General features: G+C 43.2%; 1 protein-coding gene across 1 annotated transcript in view; it reads left to right on the forward strand.

The window, feature by feature from the left end:
* The window catches only part of SF3B1 (splicing factor 3b subunit 1), a 250717-nt gene that overhangs the window by 46512 nt on the left and 180850 nt on the right, over window positions 1–23355 (forward strand). Inside the window, exons 2-3 of the mRNA XM_075830013.1 lie at window positions 9276–9442; window positions 11234–11329. Coding sequence (XP_075686128.1) covers window positions 9276–9442; window positions 11234–11329 — 263 coding nt within the window. The remainder of the gene's footprint in view (window positions 1–9275; window positions 9443–11233; window positions 11330–23355) is intronic.

Here is a 23355-nt window from a genome sequence, read left to right on the forward strand (position 1 = left end):
CACCCCAAAATCTATCACCCTCTTTCTCCTGTTTTCAAAAATACCCACATTGTGGCCCTAATGCGTTGTTTGGACACACGGCAGGGCCCCAAAGGAAGGGAACACCCGGAGGCTTTCAGGACTCATATTTTGCTTGAAAATGTTTTAGGCCCCACTGTACATTTGGAGAAGCTTTGAGCTGCCAGAATGATAGAAACTCCCCATAAACGACCCCATTTCGAAAACTAGACCCCTTAAGGTATTTATCTAGGGGTATAGTTAGCATTTTGACCACACAGGTTTTTCGCTAAATATATTGAAATTAGTCTGTAAAAATTAAAATGTACTTTTTTTCTGAAACATAGAAATTTTTATTATTTACAAGGAATAACGAAGAAAATGCACCCCAACATTTGTAAAGCAATGTCTCCCGATTACGACAATACCCCATATGTGGTAATAAACTGCTGTTTGGACCCACAGCAGGGCTCAGAAGGGAAGGAGCGCCATTTGGATTTATGATTTTGCTGGAATGGTTTTCGGTGCCATGTCACATTTGCAATGCACTGGAGGGACCAAAACAGTGGAAACCCCCCAAAAGTGACCCCATTTTGGAAAAACCTTCAAGGAATTTTTCTAGGGGTATAGTGAGCATTTAGACCCCACGGGTCTTTTGCAGAGTTTATTGGAATTAGGGCGCGAAAATTAATATCAACATTTTTTCCACTAAAATGTTGCATTTTCTCATTTTCACAAGGGATAAAGGAGGAAAAAAACAACCATTTTTATAAAGCAATTTCTCCTGAGTACGGAAATACCCCACATGTGGTCATACGGTTTTTCATTAGAAATGAATTAACCCTTTCAGGACTGATCCATTTTTTTGCTTTTAGATTTTCACTCCCCGCTTTCCAAGAGCCATAACTTTTTTATTTTTCCATCAATAGAGCGGTGTGAGGGCTTATTTCTTGCGGGAGGAGCTGCAGTTTTTATTGGTACCATTTTTTGGTACATAAAAAGTGATTCAAAAGTTGTATTACATTTTTTTTTTGGAGCGAAGGTGACAAAAAAAAAATAAAAATAGCCATTTTGGCGGTTTCAATTATTACATTTTTTTATGGTGTTCACTGTACAAATTAAATATTGGTATATTGTAATAGTTCGGACTTTTACGGACGTAGCGATACCAATTTTGTTCATTTTTTTACATTACTTCAGAAGAAAAATGCGAAAAGGTGTTTTGTTTTTTTAACTTTAAAAAAAAAATTCTCACTACTAATAACTATAATTCTTCTACACATTTTATTAATCAATCCCCTTAAGGGACTTGATCCAGCGATTATTGGATCACTGGTACAATACACTGCAATACTAATGTATTGCAGTATATTGTTATTATTACAGGCTTCTGTAACAGAGCGATCGCTGTACCTGTCCGTTAGTACCGAGGGGGCCTGCTGTAATACACAGCCGACACCCGCAGCGTATGGAGCGGGCTCAGTACATGAGCCGGCTCCATACATCAACCGCCGCATCATGACGGGCAATTAAGTCATAGTGCGCAAAGGGGTTAATGCGCAGCGGATGGTTCAAAGTGAAAATTGCAATTTTCCACTGATACGCCATTTTAGTGCATAATATGTTGTGCCCAGTTTGTGCCACAGAAGACAAATACCTCATAAAACGTTAAGCGGGTTCTCTCGGGTATGGCGACGCCATATGTGTGGGCGCAAACTGCTGCTTGGGCACACTGTAGGGATCAGAAGGGACGCCATTTTGCTTTTGGAGTGCAGATTTTGCTTGGTAGTTTTTCTGTTTTGGGTTTTGCTGGTATTTCAGTTTATAATGTGGGGGACATGTGTAATCTGTGCGGAGAACATCAGGGCATAATAAGAGGGTATAATAATGCAGTAAATATATAATAATCTGTAGATATGTGGCCGGTGATGCACTGATAAATGGCGCCCGATCTTATCCGCTTTTGGACACTGCACATTTTGCATCGCCATATTCTGAGAGCCAGAACTTTTTTATTTTTTCACCACCGGAGCCCTGTGAGGGCTTATTTGTTGCGGGACAATCTGTAGTTTTCATTGGTACCATTTTGGGGTACATGCGATTTTTTTTGATTACTTTTTATTCAATTTTTTTGCAATCCTGAGCAAAAAACAGGAATTCTGACACCGTTTTTTAGGTTTTCTTTTTGCGGCGCTCACCGTACGCTATAGGTGACATTTTTACTTTATTCTACGGGTTGGTACGATTACGGCGATACCATATGTATATAGGTTTGGTCCTTTTTTTTAGCGTTTGCGCAATAAAATGACTTATTTATTAAAAAAAAAAATTCTGTGTCGCCATATTCTGAGACACATAATTTTTTAATTTTTTTGTCAAAAAAGCTGTGTAAGGGCTTGTTTTTTGCGGGACGGATAGAAGTTTTTATTGGTACTATTTTCGGGTACATGCGACTTTTTGATCACTTTTTATTCTTTATTTAGGGAGCGGTGTTGACCAAAAAAATTGCGATTCTGTCGTAGTTTTTTATTGATTTTTTTTTGGGGTGTTCATCGTGCGGGAAAAATAACATTATAGTTTTATAGTTGGGTTCGTTACGAACGCGGTGATACCACATATGTGTACTTTTTTAACGTGTTCATTTTTTTTCTATAATAAAAGTCTTATAGGAAAAAAAGCATTTAGTGTTTATAGAACTTCTAACTTTTATTTTTACACTTTTTTTAAAACATTTTTATTACTTTTTTTTACTTTTTTAACTTGTCCCACTAGGGGACACTTAGTCTTGCAGCTTTGATCGCTGCTAGAGTACATTACACTACACACGTAGTGTAATGTACCGTATATGTCGGCGTATAAGACGACTGGGCGTATAAGACGACCCCCAACTTTTACCCTTAAAATATAGAATTTAAGATATACTCACCATTTCGTGCAGGAGCGCTTCACTATGGCCATCGGCGGCAGGACCCAGGACTCTCTGTCTCTTTGAACTCGCGCATGCGCAGATAGGCTGCTTCATCGCGCGAGATCTGAGAGGCAGGGAATGAGAGGAAAGGGCGGGCCCTTTTTACAGCGTACACATCATAAATGATGCAAAAACATTGTTGTCCGCGCCATTACTGAATGTGTGTATTTTATGTATTGAGACTTATTTTAATGTTTATTGTAAAAAAGGTGAAGGTGTATTTTTTTTTACAATTTAACAATACTTTGTTTTTACTTTATTTTTAAACTTTAATGTACTGACATATATCAGATATATGCCAGTACATTAACCTGTGGACGGATAATACACAGGCAGTTGTTAGGACATACTTGGGTATGTCCTAACAACAAGAAATATGGTAAGACAGCCCTGGGGTCCGTCAATAGACCCTGGGCTGTCTGCCCATATATGGTATGGCCCTCGGTCGCGTCACAGGAATTCCCTGTGACGCGATCCAGGGGCATCCCCCCTTCTCACTTTCCCCTGAATGCTGCAGTCAGCTGTGATCGCAGCATTCAGGGGAAGAACGGCGGAGATGAGCGGTTTCTCTGATCTCCGCCGTTATAGAGCGGGGCTGCGGCTGTGTAATACAGCCATTGCCCCGCTCCTGCCAGGAAGTGCGCGCGCGGTCAGCATGAGGTGATGCGGCCGGCGCTGCACTAATGAGCGGCAGTTCAGGCACTGAAGACAGAACATGGGGGTGTTTTGTAGCGCGCCCGCCATGTTCTGTCTCCAGTGCCGCCGCTCATTAGTGCAGCGCTGGCCGCATTGCATCATCCTGACCCCGCGAACTTATGACTCAGGAGCGGGGCTGTGGCTGAATTACACAGCCGCAGCCGCGCTCACATACATTCATGTGTATTATACTGAGCTGTGCGGCTGCAATGTGCATCCCTAATGTAGACAATATCCGGCATATAAGACGACCCCACACTTTTGAAATTTTTTAAGGGTGTAAAAAGTCGTCTTGTACGCCGATATATACGGTACTCTAACTGTTATTGTGACGTGACTGTCACACTGACAGGAAGCATAGGAGGAACGGCCGGAGGCTGTTCCTCCGAGGCTTCCGTGCATGGCAACCCGGAGGTCATTATCTGACCTCCGATTGCCGTGACAAGCATCGGTAGCCCCCACGATCACTTCGTGGGGGCTGCTGATGTGCTTCAAACCACTTAAATGCGGCGACGGCAATCCGTCACCGCACTTAAGGGGTTAACTGCCGAAATCAGCGGCGATGGTCCGCTGTCCGGCAAGACTGATGTCTCAGCTGTCGAGGACAGCTGTCAGCGCGGGTCTGTCACTCTGTGTTTACACAGAGTGACAGTTTGAAATGCGAACGTCATGGTGCGGGAACTAGCAGCCGACCATGACGTTCATTTTCGTCCTTGGTCGTTAAGGGGTTAAAATATGATACATTGTTTATTAAAAAAAATAGGCGTTTAAAGGTTTGCATAGCCTTTAACTTAGAGGACCTGTTACTAGGTCATATAAGTTGAACTGGTTAACTGACCTGAATAGCATGGATTCCAGCCATTCTTTTTCTCCTTGACTCCAGTTCCATTGTTTTATTGGCTCCCTATATGCTAATTTGCTGTATTTAGCCAATACGGTGGAGCTAGCTTCCCTACCTCTGATGTTGACCAATCCGCACGTAGCAGCTTGAGTTCACTCCCTGTTGAAGAACTATGGCAAAATAGCACACAAGGAGCAAACACAACTGTGGGCCATATCTCTGGAACGGGATGGCCCAGGAAGTAAAAAAAAAAGTGGCGCTGGAATCAGCGAGACAGTGCTATTCAGGTCATTAAAGGGGTTTTCCCACGAGGGACCTTTATGACATATCCACAGGATATGTCAGATAGATGCGGGTCCCACCTTCATGGTCGGAAATCAGCCGACACACACACAGTGGTAGAACGGGGTGTAGGGGGCCCGTTCTAGATTGAGGTGCGGCTCCCAGAGGTGGGACCCACATCGATCTGACATTTATGACCTATACTGAGGATATGTCATAAAGGTCCCCCGTGGGAAAACCCCTTTTAAGCCAGTTTAACTTATCTGACCTAGGGACAGATCAATCTCAAAAGTCTGCACTATAATCACATCTTCATTGCTTTGTTTCAAATCAGATGTGGTGGTGTACAGAGGCTAAATTCTGAAAATTGTCACTGTATAAATACTTCTGGACCCGGCTGTTTTACCCATTCCTCTTTGCATTGCAAAGGAGTTGTCTTAAAATTTTAGTGCAATTATGGATCTAACTTGTAAAATTATTTTGATTTGAAATGAATTGCAGCCAATTTTGGCACAACACTACTAAGGGCCTGTTCATATCAGCGTTGGCTTTCCGTTGAGGGGTTCCGTATGTGGTTTCCGTCGGGTGAACCCCTCAACGGAAAGTCAAATGGAAATCTTAGCTTCCGTTTGCATCACCATTGATCTCAATGGTGACGGAAACATTGCTAATGGTTTGTCACCGTTCCGGCAGGTTTACTTTTTTTCTACGGAATCAATAGCTCCGTCGACTGCCAAAAAACCCCAAACTGAAACGTGTGGGAATGGTGACAAACGGAAATCATTAGCGATCTTTCAGTCACCATTGATATCAATGGTGATGCAAACGGAAGCTAAGGTTCCCGTTTGCCTTTCCGTTGAGGGGTTTCACAACGGAAACCTCAGACGGAAACACTCAACGGAAAGCTGTTGTGAACATGCCCGAAGACCTTATTCACACGACAGGGTTTCCCGGCTGGGAAACGGCCGTCACACGGCCGCAGTAGGAACAATAGACCCCTAATGGGGCTATTCACATGACCGTTTTTTTTTTTGGGCGGCCCGGAAGCCAGGCCGTCAAAAAATGGGACATGCCCTATATTCGGCCGTTCATCCGGCCGCCCGGCTCCCATAGAAGTTTATGAGGCCGGGTAATGCACGGCCAACCCTTGAATATGCTCCAAGTGACGGCCGTGTCTTCCGTCGCTCGCTCTCTCCTCCTCCCCACAGTGCGAAGTGCGTGTGAGGAGGAGGGGGGTATTTTTTTTGCTCCCTGTAGGAGCGAAATCCCCAATACCCGGCCATAGCTTTGGCAACGCTGTGGCCGGGGATTGGGGATTCCGCTCCAGGAGAAGTCCCTGCCTTCACTGTCCATATATGGACACAGTGGCGGAATCCCCACCGCTGTGGCTGGGGATTCCGATCCAGGAGAAGTCCCTCACTTCAGTGTCCATATATGGACAGTGAAGTGATGGACTTCTCCTGGTGCTGTCCCCTATGGGAAAGTAGGGGGGGGGGCATCTATGGAAGGGTGACTATGTACAAGGCGGCAGTGTGGCATTACCTACATGGGGGCTGTGTGGCACTACCTACAAGGGTGGTCTGTGTGGCACTACCTACAAGGGTGGTCTGTGTGGCACTACCTACAAGGGTGGTCTGTGTGGCACTACCTACAAGGGTGGTCTGTGTGGCACTACCTACAAGGGTGGTCTGTGTGGCACTACCTACAAGGGTGGTCTGTGTGGCACTACCTACAAGGGTGGTCTGTGTGGCACTACCTACAAGGGTGGTCTGTGTGGCACTACCTACAAGGGTGGTCTGTGTGGCACTACCTACAAGGGTGGTCTGTGTGGCACTACCTACAAGGGTGGTCTGTGTGGCACTACCTACAAGGGTGGTCTGTGTGGCACTACCTACAAGGGTGGTCTGTGTGGCACTACCTACAAGGGTGGTCTGTGTGGCACTACCTACAAGGGTGGTCTGTGTGGCACTACCTACAAGGGTGGTCTGTGTGGCACTACCTACAAGGGTGGTCTGTGTGGCACTACCTACAAGGGTGGTCTGTGTGGCACTACCTACAAGGGTGGTCTGTGTGGCACTACCTACAAGGGTGGTCTGTGTGGCACTACCTACAAGGGTGGTCTGTGTGGCACTACCTACAAGGGTGGTCTGTGTGGCACTACCTACAAGGGTGGTCTGTGTGGCACTACCTACAAGGGTGGTCTGTGTGGCACTACCTACAAGGGTGGTCTTTGTGGCACTGCCTACAAGGGTGGTCTGTGTGGCACTGCCTACAAGGGTGGTCTGTGTGGCACTGCCTACAAGGGTGGTCTGTGTGTGGCACTGCCTACAAGGGTGGTCTGTGTGTGGCACTGCCTACAAGGGTGGTCTGTGTGTGGCACTGCCTACAGAGGGTGGTCTGTGTGGCACTGCCTACAGAGGGTGGTCTGTGTGGCACTGCCTACAGAGGGTGGTCTGTGTGGCACTGCCTACAGAGGGTGGTCTGTGTGGCACTGCCTACAGAGGGTGGTCTGTGTGGCACTGCCTACAGAGGGTGGTCTGTGTGGCACTGCCTACAGAGGGTGGTCTGTGTGGCACTGCCTACAGAGGGTGGTCTGTGTGGCACTGCCTACAGAGGGTGGTCTGTGTGGCACTGCCTACAGAGGGTGGTCTGTGTGGCACTGCCTACAGAGGGTGGTCTGTGTGGCACTGCCTACAGAGGGTGGTCTGTGTGGCACTGCCTACAGAGGGTGGTCTGTGTGGCACTGCCTACAGAGGGTGGTCTGTGTGGCACTGCCTACAGAGGGTGGTCTGTGTGGCACTGCCTACAGAGGGTGGTCTGTGTGGCACTGCCTACAGAGGGTGGTCTGTGTGGCACTGCCTACAGAGGGTGGTCTGTGTGGCACTGCCTACAGAGGGTGGTCTGTGTGGCACTGCCTACAGAGGGTGGTCTGTGTGGCACTGCCTACAGAGGGTGGTCTGTGTGGCACTGCCTACAGAGGGTGGTCTGTGTGGCACTGCCTACAGAGGGTGGTCTGTGTGGCACTGCCTACAGAGGGTGGTCTGTGTGGCACTGCCTACAGAGGGTGGTCTGTGTGGCACTGCCTACAGAGGGTGGTCTGTGTGGCACTGCCTACAGAGGGTGGTCTGTGTGGCACTGCCTACAGAGGGTGGTCTGTGTGGCACTGCCTACAGAGGGTGGTCTGTGTGGCACTGCCTACAGAGGGTGGTCTGTGTGGCACTGCCTACAGAGGGTGGTCTGTGTGGCACTGCCTACAGAGGGTGGTCTGTGTGGCACTGCCTACAGAGGGTGGTCTGTGTGGCACTGCCTACAGAGGGTGGTCTGTGTGGCACTGCCTACAGAGGGTGGTCTGTGTGGCACTGCCTACAGAGGGTGGTCTGTGTGGCACTGCCTACAGAGGGTGGTCTGTGTGGCACTGCCTACAGAGGGTGGTCTGTGTGGCACTGCCTACAGAGGGTGGTCTGTGTGGCACTGCCTACAGAGGGTGGTCTGTGTGGCACTGCCTACAGAGGGTGGTCTGTGTGGCACTGCCTACAGAGGGTGGTCTGTGTGGCACTGCCTACAGAGGGTGGTCTGTGTGGCACTGCCTACAGAGGGTGGTCTGTGTGGCACTGCCTACAGAGGGTGGTCTGTGTGGCACTGCCTACAGAGGGTGGTCTGTGTGGCACTGCCTACAGAGGGTGGTCTGTGTGGCACTGCCTACAGAGGGTGGTCTGTGTGGCACTGCCTACAGAGGGTGGTCTGTGTGGCACTGCCTACAGAGGGTGGTCTGTGTGGCACTGCCTACAGAGGGTGGTCTGTGTGGCACTGCCTACAGAGGGTGGTCTGTGTGGCACTGCCTACAGAGGGTGGTCTGTGTGGCACTGCCTACAGAGGGTGGTCTGTGTGGCACTGCCTACAGAGGGTGGTCTGTGTGGCACTGCCTACAGAGGGTGGTCTGTGTGGCACTGCCTACAGAGGGTGGTCTGTGTGGCACTGCCTACAGAGGGTGGTCTGTGTGGCACTGCCTACAGAGGGTGGTCTGTGTGGCACTGCCTACAGAGGGTGGTCTGTGTGGCACTGCCTACAGAGGGTGGTCCGTGTGGCACTGCCTACAGAGGGTGGTCCGTGTGGCACTGCCTACAGAGGGTGGTCCGTGTGGCACTGCCTACAGAGGGTGGTCCGTGTGGCACTGCCTACAGAGGGAAGTGTGTGACAAAAAAAATGAACTTTATTTTTTTTTCCTTTTTTTTTTTTTTTTAACGGACAGGGAAAAAAGCGGATGCAAAACGGGTCAAAATTGGCCCGGAACGGATGCAAAACGGCCCAAAACAGCCGATTTTTATTTATCGGCCGACACTCAGACCCAGTCGTGTGGATAAGGCCTAAGTCTGCTGTTCCGTCTCGGCCTTTATGTCAATCTGCCTTTTTATATAAGGCCCCGCAGAAGTTTCTGTAAATAGACACACCAAAAAAATTACACTATAGTAATTGTTTATTTTGTATTTACAGATATTGAAGCACAAATACGTGAAATTCAAGGAAAGAAGGCCACTCTAGATGAGACTGAAGGAGTTGGACTTGATTCGACTGGATATTTCGATCAAGAAATTTATGGGGGAAGCGACAGTAGATTTACTGGTTATGTGACATCTATAGCAGCAAATGAACAAGAAGATGTGAGTTATTTCACAGTTTGTCTTAGTAATAAAAACAACCCTTTGGCAATAGAGTAACACTTAAAACCACTTACGTGCACACACCATATTGTATGTATGTTCGGCATAAAGTCTCCACTCCTAGAATCAAGCAGAAGCAGTTCCGGTGTCCAGGTGTCAGGAATAGCCAAAGACCATGAGGAGGGGACAGAAGTGGCTCTCTTCTCCTTTTTCTCTATAGTTGTAACTCAAACGCCACTGTCTCGTATGAATTCCAGGTGCCCTCTGAACTGCTGGTTCTTGGAAATTCTGGTTCAGCTTTACCTCGGACTATAACCATGCTGTGTTGTGGACTATTTTTTTTACATCTAAAAATAGCTGTTGGCTAAATGCTTGTTCAGCTAACAGCTGTTTTTCACAATTTTCTCAAACATATATGTCCAAATTGACTGCCTATTCATGTTTATTTCCTTATGCAGATTTATTTACCTACTGCCATCTGGCAGCGCCAACCTGCTGGGGCAACAAAAGATCGAGCATATTGAAATCTAGTATGCCCGATCTATGTTTCCACTATGACAAACATCAGAGGCGTCAGGTCTGCCTCAATATACGCTGGCTTGTCAGGAGATTGACAAAATTGGGAGAACCTCTGATACTTGTCTGTGTATGTCCAGCTTTTGATGGGCTACTGTAATTCTACTTTTTTCAGTGATAAGCAGTAAGGACAGCGGGCGCATAGTTGGCACAGCCCTTCATTACTACTTTTTCTTCCTGTTAAAAGGATAAGTGAGCGCTTAAGGAGAAAAGCCCTGTCAGTCAGTGGATCTTCCAGTCAGCGATGCCGAGTATTCTGCCAGTAATTTGGTTAACGTTCACCCCATTAAAGGGAATGCGTTGGCAGCAAAACATGTTTTTTTTTTTTTAGTTAAACAATTAGTGTGTAGGTGATTAAACATTGTTCTCATTTATTTTTTTTTTTTCACGAGTCAGGAAATATTATAAATTGGATTCAATTTATAATATTTCCCAGCACTGGTCACTAGATGGAGCAATTCCCAAAATTGCAGCATTGCATGTGGTAAAGCAACCACATTGCTTTATGCTGCAAAATTGGGAAAAAATCCCTCGCTCTAGTGAGCTCTCAGAATCCCCCCCTCCTTTATCCTGGCTAGTGCCGGGAGAAACGAGGGATTTGAACGGTCTAACCTCCTACACTGTGTGTCGCCATTTTTTGAGCTAACACACAGTGTAGAAGTTTTACATACACTAGTAAAACACACTGAAACACGAACATACATAGAAATCACTTACCTGCTCCAGTCGCCTCCGGTCCGTCTGCTGCCGCTGCTCCATGTGCACAAGTCCGGAAGCCGCGACCGGAAGTAGTAATCTTACTGCCCGGCCGCGACTTCCGGTCCACAGGAAAATGGCGCCGGACGGCGCACATTTCAAATCGGACTGTGTGGGAGCGGCGCATGCGCCGTTCCCACACACACGGCGTACACCAAAGTGGATGGAACGGGCCCCGTTCGCAGTCCCTATGGGACTGGAGCTGCCGTATTCCATGTCTGTATGTGTCGTTAATCGACACATACAGAAATGGAAAAAAAAATGGCAGCCCCCATAGGGAAAAAAAAGTGTAAAAATAGAAAAAAGTAACACACAAACACACAAATAAATATAAACGTTTTTAATAAAACCCTAACATAAAACTGATATAAAAAAAAATATATTTGGTGACACTGTTCCTTTAAGTACTAGTGCATAAACATGTCAAACACAAACTCTGTTTTCATGTTTTATTGGTAGGATGATGATGATCCCACTGCATCGTTTGCGCAGAAAAAACCAGGTTATCACGCTCCCGTTGCTTTACTGAATGATATTCCTCAGTCAGCCGAACAGGTACGTTTAACTAGTAATGTTAAGCATTTTAGTCACATTGGCTTAATTAATTGTGGTGTCACCCTGTAGGAATTTCTTCAAATGCTTGTAATTTTCATATGCAAATATTAGTGAAACGGCTCACCAAACTGTTTACAAAGCACTTCCACTTATAAACTCTTACCACTGGAAAGGTAGCTAAAGCTTAATATAATTTCTCAAAATGAATCTACTCCATTATTCTGTGTATGAGTTTCTCCAACGATCAGCTCTGTGTCCAGGACAATTTTAGGGAGTAAATGGCACGGTTTCATCCCATAGTGTCAGATAAGACAATCGCTCTGAAACGGGCTGCCCTATCCGGAACTTGTCCCTCGATGTCCCTGTAAATCCCTGTCTTCCCAAAGTGTTTTCTTCTACATTGGTGCAGGATTCGTCAGGGGCGATAAGGGACTGAAAACATTGGATCCTATAATAAATATGCATTACTGATTGACGTTATTTGGTGTTAAAGAGGCTCTGTCACCACATTATAAGTGCCCTATCTCCTATATAAGGAGATCGGCGCTGCTTTTTATTTAGAAAAACGATCTATTTTTACCACGTTATGAGCGATTTTTAGCTTTATGCTAATGACTTTCTTAATGCTCAACTGGCCGTATTTTTACTTTAGACCAAGTGGGCGTTGTACACTTCTCTACATTCATTTAGTCAGCACATAGTGACACTTCGTTGTTCACTATGTGGTGTCTTCTACTGACACCTTAACATTACTGAAGTGTTTAGACAGTGAATAGTTCTTCCTTCCAGCCAGGACGGGATGTCTATTCACAATCTCAACACTTCGGTAACGTTTCTGTGGTACTTACAGCAAAGCAAGCGTAATCTCGCTGTAACCTGTCATTTACAGCATGATCTCGCGAGATTACGCTTGCTCGGCTGTAAGTACCACAGAAACGTTACCGAAGTGTCGGCTGGAAGGAATGTCTATTCATTGTCAATACACTTCAGTAACGTTAATGTGTCAGTATAAGATAGCACATAGTGAATAACGCAGTGTCACTATGCACTGACTAAATGAATGGAGAGAAGTATATGACGCTGATGCATGCATCATATGTCCTAGGGGGAGCTACTCTGGGGGAGTCACTTGTTGAGAAGGAGCTAGGTGTACTTGTAAATCATAGACTAAATAACCGCATTCAATGTCAATCAGCTGCTTCAAGGGTCAGCAAGATATTGTCGTGTATTAAAAGAGAGAGAGAGAGAAAAAGAGCATGGCGCCACATAGTGTAATTAAATTCAAGGCGGAAAGGCTAGTTCAAAACAAGTAAATGCTCACCACAGGTCAGATGGAAAAAAGCATGCCAACCATAGGGTAAAAAGTGCTGCTGCCGAGATTCAAAGCCGGTTAGACCCGTTGGTCACCGGATATGTAATAAATAAAGATGCAAAAGAAGGGTTCATAAACGGCGCTGCTACTAGGAAAAGAGAAGATGCAACGGATAATTAACTGTTTATTTCGAAAAGGCTACGCGTTTCAATGCCCGCACGGCATCTTCATTAGGCCATAAAACATGTGCGTCCAAACAGCACTATTTAAATACATCACATAGTGAAAAAAGCCGCCATTGTGACCGGGGTCAAAGTGCCCTGGTGACGTCATTATGCAGGTCAAAGTTTAGAGTCGTAGCTATTTAATCCAAAGAATATATATACACCATATATAAATAATAATATTTGACAAACAGAATGAAGCAATAGCAATCAACATTTCAAGAAACCAAAACTAGCATGACAAAGATACACTCAGGGGCTGTTAAAAGCGTAGAGTAACCAAGTAGACAAAAAGACAGTAAAAAAAGACCGTAAAAACATACCTATTAAAACTCTCAAAAAAAAATAAAAATCACATGAAAAGGTATTAACAGTGAGCATTATATAAAGTAGACATTAAATGTACAATGAAAGATAATGAGTAAAAACGAACCATTTTTCGTGCTGCTGATCGCACAACTATTCAGGCGCCGCTAAAGCGTCCCTGAAGTCAAGGCAACCACACATAGCTACGAAAGCCGGTACAGGTTACAAAGAGGAACTGGAAGTATCATAAACATGCTGTTAACAAGGTAAGACAACTGGATAACTCAATACATGTATTTTAACTTTAAGAATTCCTCAAACCATTAGAGTTTATACATTTAAAACTGATAATTAGTTATTGCTGTAGCAAATATTTAACAGCATAGCATAGACTTCTCAATCAAGGGAAGATTCAGATCTATCATTAAGACCTTAAAGAGGCTCTGTCACCAGATTTTGCAACCCCTATCTGCTATTGCAGCAGATAGGCGCTGCAATGTAGATTACAGTAACGTTTTTATTTTAAAAAAACGAGCATTTTTGGCCAAGTTATGACCATTTTTGTAATTATGCAAATGAGGCTTGCAAAAGTCCAAGTGGGTGTGTTTAAAAGTACAAGTCCAAGTGGGTGTGTATTATGTGCGTACATCGGGGCGTTTTTAATACTTTCACTAGCTGGGCGCTCTGATGAGAAGTAACATCCTCTTCTCTTCAGAACGCCCAGCTTGTGACAGTGCAGATCTGTGACGTCACTCACAGGTCCTGCATCGTGACGGCCACATCGGCAGCAGAGGCTACAGTTGATTCTGCAGCAGCATCAGCGTTTGCAGGTAAGTCGATCTTACCTGCAAACGCTGATGCTGCTGCAGAATCAACTGTAGCCTCTGCTGCCGATGTGGCCGTCACGATGCAGGACCTGTGAGTGACGTCACAGATCTGCACTGTCACAAGCTGGGCGTTCTGAAGAGAAGAGGATGTTACTTCTCATCAGAGCGCCCAGCTAGTGAAAGTATTAAAAACGCCCCGATGTACGCACATAATACACACCCACTTGGACTTGTACTTTTAAACACACCCACTTGGACTTTTGCAAGCCTCATTTGCATAATTACAAAAATGGTCATAACTTGGCCAAAAATGCTCGTTTTTTAAAAATAAAAACGTTACTGTAATCTACATTGCAGCGCCTATCTGCTACAATAGCAGATAGGGGTTGCAAAATCTGGTGACAGAGCCTCTTTAAGTTTAAATATCCAATAGTTTTCTCTCTGTTTTAATTTTTGAAAGCGATTAGGAACATCAGATGATATTTGTTCTATGGGGATGATACTAATTCTGTCAAATTGGCAGTTATGTGATGAAGCACAGTGACGGGAAACACTGTTTAAGGAATCCCTTCAGCGCATTGAACCTATGTTTATTGATTCTGCTTCGTAAGCATTGAATTGTCCTACCAACATATTGTAACCGACATGAACATTCCAAAAGGTATATAACATACATACTTCCACAGTTAAGAAAAGACTTAATGGGAAAAACTTCAGAGGTGACTGTTGAGGTAAAAAAGTCCTTTCTATGTGAAATATTGTTACAATATTCACTGTGCTTCATCACATAACTGCCAATTTGACAGAATTAGTATCATCCCCATAGAACAAATATCATCTGATGTTCCTAATCGCTTTCAAAAATTAAAACAGAGAGAAAACTATTGGATTTTTAAAGTTAAGGTCTTAATGATATATCTGAATCTTCCCTTGATTGAGAAGTCTATGCTATGCTGTTAAATATTTGCTACAGCAATAACTAATTATCAGTTTTAAATGTATAAACTGTAATGGTTTGAGGAATTCTTAAAGTTAAAATACATGTATTGAGTTATCCAGTTGTCTTACCTTGTTAACAGCATGTTTATGATACTTCCAGTTCCTCCTTGTAACCTGTACCGGCTTTCGCAGCTATGTGTGGTTGCCTTGACTTCAGGGACGCTTTAGCGGCGCTTGTGTACTTGTGCGATCAGCAGCACGAAAAATGGTTAGTTTTTACTCATTTATTATCTTTCATTGTACATTTAATGTCTACTTTATATAATGCTCACTGTTAATACCTTTTCATGTGATTTTTTTTTTTTTTTTTGAGAGTTTTAATAGGTATGTTTTTACGGTCTTTTTTGACTGTCTTTTTGTCTACTTGGTTACTCTACGCTTTTAACAGCCCCTGAATGTATCTTTGTCATGCTAGTCTTGGTTTCTTGAGATGTTGATTGCTATTGCTTCATTCTGTTTGTCAAATATTATTATTTATATATGGTGTATATATATTCTTTGGCTTAAATAGCTACGAGACTAAACTTTGACCTGCATAATGACGTCACCAGGGCACTTTGACCCCGGTCACATTGGAGGTTTTTTACACTGTGATGTATTTAAATAGTGCTGTTTGGACGCACATGTTTTATGGCATGATGAAGATGCCGAGCGGCATTGAAATGCGTAGCCTTTTCGAAATAGTTAATTATCCGTTGCATCTTCTCTTTTCCTAGTAGCAGCGCCGTTTATGATCCCTTCTTTTGCATCTTTAGTGTATTAAAAGAGGCATGGACTCGCGGGACAGGGATGTAATATTACCACTTTACAAAGCATTAGTGAGGCCTCATCTAGAATATGCAGTTCAGTTCTGGGCTCCAGTTCATAGAAAGGATGCCCTGGAGTTAGAAAAAAATACAAAGAAGCGCAACGAAGCTAAAAAGGAGCATGGAGAATCTAAGTTATGAGGAAAGATTAAAAGAATTAAACCTATTTAGCCTTGAGAAAAGACGACTAAGGGGGGGACATGATTAACCCCTTAATGACCGGGCCATTTTGCACGTTAATGACCAAGGATTATTTTTTGTTTTTCCACGGTCGCATTCCAAGAGTCGTAACTCTTTTTTTATTCCGTCGACATAGCCGTATAAGGGCTTGTTTTTTGCGGGACGAGTTGTATTTTGTAATTGTACCATTTTTAGATGCTTATAACATATTGATTAACTTTTATTAACTTTATTTTAGGAGAGAATTGAAAATAAGCAGCTATTCCAGCATTAATTTTCACGTTATAAATTTACGCCGTTTACTATGCAGCGTAAATAACATGTTAACTTTATTCTATGGGTCGGCACGATTACAGGGATACCAAATATGTAAAGGTTTTATATGTTTTTTCTACGTTTGCACAATAAAAAGCCTTTTAGAAAAAAATTACTTGTTTTTGCATCGCCGCGTTCCAAGAGCCGTCATTTTTTTATTTTTCCGTCGATGTGGCCGTACGTGGGCTTGATTTTTGCGGGACAATGTGTAGTTTTCATTAGTACTATTTTGGGGTACATAGGACTTATAGATGAACTTTTATTTTATTTTTTATGGGGGGAATGGGAGAAAAGAGAGAATTTTGCTGTTGTTTTTTGCGTTTTCTTTGGACGCCGTTCATCTGGCGGTTTAATTAATGTGTTCATTTTATTGGTCAAGTTGTTACGATCGCGGGGATACCATATATGTGTATGTGTGATTTGTTTTGACCGTTTTATTAAATAAAACCACTTTTTGGGGCAAAACAGTAGTTTTATTTGACTTTGACCGTAATTTTTTTTATTTTTTTTTTCACAAACTTTATTTAACGGTTTTACTTTTTTTTTTTTAGTCCCACCAGGGGACTTCACTATGCGATGTGCCGATCGCATATATAATGCTTTGGTATACTTAGTATACCAAAGCATTATTGCCTGTCAGTGTAAAACTGACAGGCAACCTGTTAGGTCATGCCTCTGGCATCGCCTAACAGGCAGATGCTGAAGACAGACCTGGGGGTCTTTGTTAGACCCCCGGCTGTCATGGAAACCCGACGGCGACCCGCGATTTGTTTTGCGGGGGCGCCGATCGGGAGACAGAGGGAGTTCCCCCTTCTGTCAAACACATTAGATGCCGCTGTCACTGTTGACAGCGGCATTTAATGGGTTAAACTGCAGGAATCGGCGCGTGCTTCGATTCCGGCAGTTGCAGCAGGAGCCAGGCTGTGTATAACAGCCGTGCTCCTGCCGCTGATCGCGTGGGTAAACTGTCAGTACCCGCGCGATCACAGGACGGATATATCCGTCCTCCTGCGCGAACTAGCAGCTGCTGAGGACAGATATATCCGTCCTTCGGCGTTAAGGGGTTAACTTATATAAATATATAAATGGCACATACAAAAAATATGGTGAATTCCTGTTCCATGTAAAACCCCCTCAAAAAACAAGGGGGCACTCCCTCCGTCTGGAAAAAGAAAGGTTCAACCTGCAGAGGCGACAAGCCTTCTTTACTATGAGAACGGTGAATTTATGGAATAGCCTACCGCAGGAGCTGGTCACAGCAGGGACAGTAGATGGCTTTAAAAAAGGGTTAGATAATTTCCTAGAACAAAAAAATATTAGCTCCTATGTGTAGAAATTTTTTACTTCCCCTTTCCCATCCCTTGGTTCAAATTGATGGACATGTGTCTTTTTTCAACCGTACAAACTATGTAACTATGTAAACGCATCAAAAATGCTAGCGTTTTTGCACAGTGCTTTTTAAAATACAGGCTTTTTTTGCTGCGTTTGACGTGGTTTTTTGGGCGTGTAATTAGGATTCCCATTGACTATGGGAATTACATGCGTTTTACGCACCAGTAAATTACATGATGCTTCTTTATTTACATGATGCATTTTTTTTAAACATACGCACGTAAAAAAAACACGCCGTGCACACTACTAAGCATTTCCCCATTTAGGTCAACGGGAAGCTTAAAGCCTGCGTAAAGTGCAGCAAAAACGCATCAAATACATGCCATGTGAACAAGGCCTAAAACTCTAGGATCGCTGTTTCTTGGTCACTTTAACGCTTTTATTTAAAAATATAAAAAACAAGGGGGCACTCCCTCCGTCTGGAAAAAGAAAGGTTCAACATGCGGAGGCGACAAGCTTTCTTTACAGTGAGAACTGTGAATCTGTGGCATAGTCTACCGCAGGAGCTGGTCGCAGCAGGGACAGTAGATGGCTTTAAAAAAGGGTTCGATAATTTCCTAGAACAAAAAAATATTAGCTCATGTCTTTTTTTTCTTTTTTTTTTCAACCGTACAAACTATGTAACATAAACAAACTGCTTTTTTCCTTTAATACTTTTATTATAGGAAAAAAATGAACACGTTAAAGTGCACATATTTGGTATCACCGCGTTCGTAACGACCCCAACTATAAAACTATAATATTATTTTTCCCGCATGGTGAACACAGCAAAAAAAATAAGTAAAAAAACAATGCCAGAATCACTATTTTTTGGTCAGATATACAATAAAAAGTGATAGTCGCATCTACGCCAAAATAGTACCAATAAAAACTACAACCCGTCCTGCAAAAAACAAGCTCTTACACAGCTTTTTTGACTGAAAAATAAAAAAGTTATGGGGCTCAGAATATGGTGACACAGATAATTATTTTATAAATATGTGATTTTATTGCACAAACGCTGCAAAACATAAAAAAAACTATATACATATGGTATCGACGTAATCGTGCCGACCCGCAGAATAAAGTAAAATGCTTATTTATAGCCCAGGGTGAACGCCATAAAAAAAAAAAAAAAGAAGAAAAAACATTGTCAGAATTGATGGTTCTTGGTTACCTTGGTTGCCAAAAAATGGAATAAAACGTGATAAAAAAAATTGCATGTTCCCCAACCCAAAATGGTACCAATGAAAACTACAGATTGTCCCGCAACAAATAAGCCCTCACACAGCTCCGGTGAAGAAAAAATAAAAAAGTTCTCTCTCTCAGAATATGGTGATGCAAAATGTGCAGTGTTCCAAAAGCGGATAAGATTGGGCACCATTTATCAGTGCGACACCGGCCACACATCTGCGGATTATTATTTATTTACCCCATTATTATACCCTCTTATTATGCCCTGATGTTCTCTGCGCAGATTACATATGCCCCCAAATTATAAACTGAAATACCAGTAAAATGCCAAAGAGAACTAACAAGCTAAATCTGTGCGCCAAATGCCGCTCCCTCCCGTCTGAGACCTACAGCCTGCCCAAACAGCAGTTTGCGTCCACTGATATGGCATCGCCATACCCAGGAGAACCCGGTTAATATTTTGAGGTATTTTTCTTCAGTGGCACAAACTGGGCATAACATATAGTGCACTAAAATGGCATATCAGTGGAAAATTTTAATTTTCACTCTGCACTATCCGCTGCGCATTAACCCCTTCGCGCACCACGACATAGCATGTCGTAGTGTGGGGGGTGATGTATGGAGCGGGTTCACGTGAAAAATAAATGTAAAATCTGCAAAATCGCTGTTTCTTGGTCACCTTGGCTCTACCAAAAAATGTAATAAAAAGTGCTCAAAAAGTTGTATGTACCAAAAAATGGTACCAATAAAAACGACCGCTCGTCTCGCAAAAAATAAGCCCTCACACCACTCTATTGACGGAAAAATAAAAAAAGTTATGGCTCTTGGAACGCAGGGAGGGTAAAACTAAAAAGGAAAAGAAAAAAAATGGTTCAGTCCAGAAAGGGTAATTACTTTTCTAATGAAAAACCATTTATGACCACATGTGGCGTATAGCCATACTCGGGAGAAATTGCTTTACAAATGTTGGGGTGCTTTTTCCTCCTTTATCCTTTGTGAAATTGAAAACATTCAACATTTTAGTGGAAGAAATGTTGATATTGATTTTCACGGCCTAATTCTAATAAATCCTGCAAAAGATTTGTGGGGTCTAAATGCCCACTATACCCCTAGATAGATTCTTTAAGTGGTGTAATTTCCAAAATGGGGGTCACTTTTGGGGGGTTTCCACTGTTTTGGTCTCTCAGGGGCTTTGCAAATGCGACATGAAACCATTTCAGCTAAATCTCAGCTCCAAAAGCCAAAGGGTATATTCACATGCAAACTCAAAAACGTCTGAAAACAGCTCCTGATTTTCAGACGTTTTGGAAGCCACTCGTGATTTTCGCTGCGTTTTTTTATGGCCGTTTTTGGAGCTGTTTTTTATAGTCTATGAAAAAACGGCCCTTTGGAACAGAGCGCTGTTTTTACAATTGCACTCAATTGTGAGATGTTTGGAGCCGTTCTGCTTCTGTTTTTTTTTTTTTGGCTGTCCGGGCGTTTATGGCCCGAAAAACAGCCGAAAATAGGCCGTGTGAACATACTCTAATAGCGCTCCTTCCCTTCTAAGCCCTGCTGTGGGTCCAAACAGCAGTTTATTACCACATATGGCATATTTCCGTAATCCGGAGAAACTGTTTTACAAATGTTGGGGTGCTTTTTCTCCTTTTATTCCTGGTAAAAATGTAAAATAGCTACCTTTTTTCAGAAAAACAGTAGATTTTTAACTTTACAGAATAATTCCAATGAATTCAGAAAAACAACTGTGGGGTCAAAATGCTAACTTTAACTGTAGAAAACTTCCTTGATGAGTGTTGTTTCCAAAATGGGGTCACTTTTTGGGGATTTCCACTATTTTGTTCCCTTCAGTGAATTGCAAACTTGACACGGCACTGAAAACTATTCCAGCAAAATCAGAAATCCAAATGGTGCTCCTTCCCTTCTGAGTCCTGCTGTGGGTCCAAACAGCAGTTTATTACCACATATGGTGTATTGCTATAATCGGGAGAAATTGCTTTACAAATGTTGGGGTGTTTTTTCTCTTTTATTCCTTTGAAAAAAGAAAAAAAAAAAATCTGGAAAAAAGTAGATTTTCATCTTCACATAGTAATTCAAATATATTTAGCAAAAAAACCTGTGGGTTCAAAATGCCAACTATACCCCTACATAAATTCCCTGAGGGGTGTAGTTTCCAAAATGGGGTCACTTTTGGGGGTCTTTATTGTTTTAGCCCCACAAGACCTCTTCAAACCTGACATGGTACCAAAAATATATTCTAAAAAAAAAAGGAGGCCCTAAAATCCACTAGGTGCTCCTTTGCTTCTGAGGCCTGTTTTTCAGTAAATTAGCGCACTAGGGTCACATGTCGGATATTTCTAAAAACTAGAATCTGGGCAATAAATACGGAGTTGCATTTCTCAGGTAAAACTTTCTGTGGTAGAGAATAAAATGTATTACAAATGAATTTTGGCAAAAAAAATTAATTTGTAAATTTCACCTCTACTTTGCTTTAATTCCTGTGAAACGCCTAAAGGGTTAAAACACTTTCTGAATTCTATTTTGAATACTTTGTGGGGTGCAGTTTTCAAAATAAGGTGATTTATGGGGACTTTCTAATATATAAGGCCCTCAAAGCCACTTCAGAACTGAACTGGTTCTTGTAAGAATAGCCTTTTGAAATTTTCTTAAATTTGAGAAATCGCTGCTAAAGTTCTAAGTCTTGTAACTTCCTAGAAAAATAAAAGAATGTTCAAAAAACGATGCAATCATAAAGTAGACATATTGGAAATGTAGACTAGTTACTATTTTGTGTGGTATTACTATCTGCTTTACAAGCAGATACATTTAAATTTAGAAAAATGCAAATTTTCTCCAAATCTTGGTGTTTTTTACAAATAAATATTGAATTTATCGACAATTTTTTCACGAACATAAAGTACAATATGACACGACAAAACAGTCTCCGAATCACTTGGATAGGTAAAAGCATCCCAAGTTATTACCACATAAAGTGACACATCAGATTTGAAAAATCGTCCTCATCCAGAAGGCCAAAACAGGCTCAGTCCTGAAGGGGTTAAAGAGGCTCTGTCACCAGATTTTGCAACCCCTATCTGCTATTGCAGCAGATAGGCGCTGCAATGTAGATTACAGTAACGTTTTTATTTTTAAAAAACGAGCATTTTTGGCCAAGTTATGACCATATTTGTAGTTATGCAAATGAGGCTTGCAAAAGTACAACTAGGCGTGTTGAAAAGTAAAAGTCCAAGTGGGCGTGTATTATGTGCGTACATCGGGGCGTTTTTAATACTTTTACTAGCTGGGCGCTCTGATGAGAAGTATCATCCACTTCTCTTCAGAACGCCCAGCTTCTGGCAGTGCAGACACACAGCGTGTTCTCGAGAGATCACGCTGTGACGTCACTCACAGGTCCTGCATCGTGTCAGACGAGCGAGGACACCGGCACCAGAGGCTTCAGTTGATTCTGCAGCAGCATCGGCGTTAGCAGGTAAGTCGATGTAGCTACTTACCTGCAAACGCTGATGCTGCTGCAGAATCAACTGTAGCCTCTGGTGCCGATGTGGCCGTCACGATGCAGGACCTGTGAGTGACGTCACAGATCTGCACTGTCAGAAGCTGGGTGTTCTGAAGAGAAGAGGATGATACTTCTCTTCAGAGCGCCCAGCTAGTGAAAGTATTAAAAACGCCCCGATGTACGCACATAATACACGCCCACTTGGACTTTTACTTTTAAACACACCCACTTGGACTTTTGCAAGCCTCATTTGCATAACTACAAAAATGGTCATAACTTGGCCAAAAATGCTAGTTTTTAAAAAATAAAAACGTTACTGTAATCTACATTGCAGCGCCTATCTGCTGCAATAGCAGATAGGGGTTGCAAAATCTGGTGACAGAGCCTCTTTAAAGAGGCTCTGTCACCAGATTTTGCAGCCCCTATCTGCTATTGCAGCAGATCGGCGCTGCAATGTAGATTACAGTAACGTTTTTATTTTTTAAAAACGAGCATTTTTGGCCAAGTTATGACCATTTTCGTATTTATGCAAATGAGGCTTGCAAAAGTACAACTGGGCGTGTTGAAAAGTAAAAGTACAACTGGGCGTGTATTATGTGCGTACATCGGGGCGTGTTTACTACTTTTACTAGCTGGGCGTTGTGTATAGAAGTGTCATCCACTTCTCTTCACAACGCCCAGCTTCTGGCAGTGCAGCACTGTGACGTCACTCACAGGTCCTGCATCGTGTCGGCACCAGAGGCTACAGATGATTCTGCAGCAGCATCGGCGTTTGCAGGTAAGTCGATGTAGCTACTTACCTGCAAATGCTGATGCTGCTGCAGAATCAAGTGTAGCCTCTGGTGTCGACACGATGCAGGACCTGTGAGTGACGTCACAGATCTGCACTGCCAGAAGCTGGGCGTTCTGAAGAGAAGTGGATGACACTTCTATACACAACGCCCAGCTAGTAATGGTAGTAAACACACCCCGATGTAC

This window comes from Rhinoderma darwinii, chromosome 6 (assembly GCF_050947455.1).
Source record: "Rhinoderma darwinii isolate aRhiDar2 chromosome 6, aRhiDar2.hap1, whole genome shotgun sequence".
Taxonomy (NCBI): domain Eukaryota; kingdom Metazoa; phylum Chordata; class Amphibia; order Anura; family Rhinodermatidae; genus Rhinoderma; species Rhinoderma darwinii.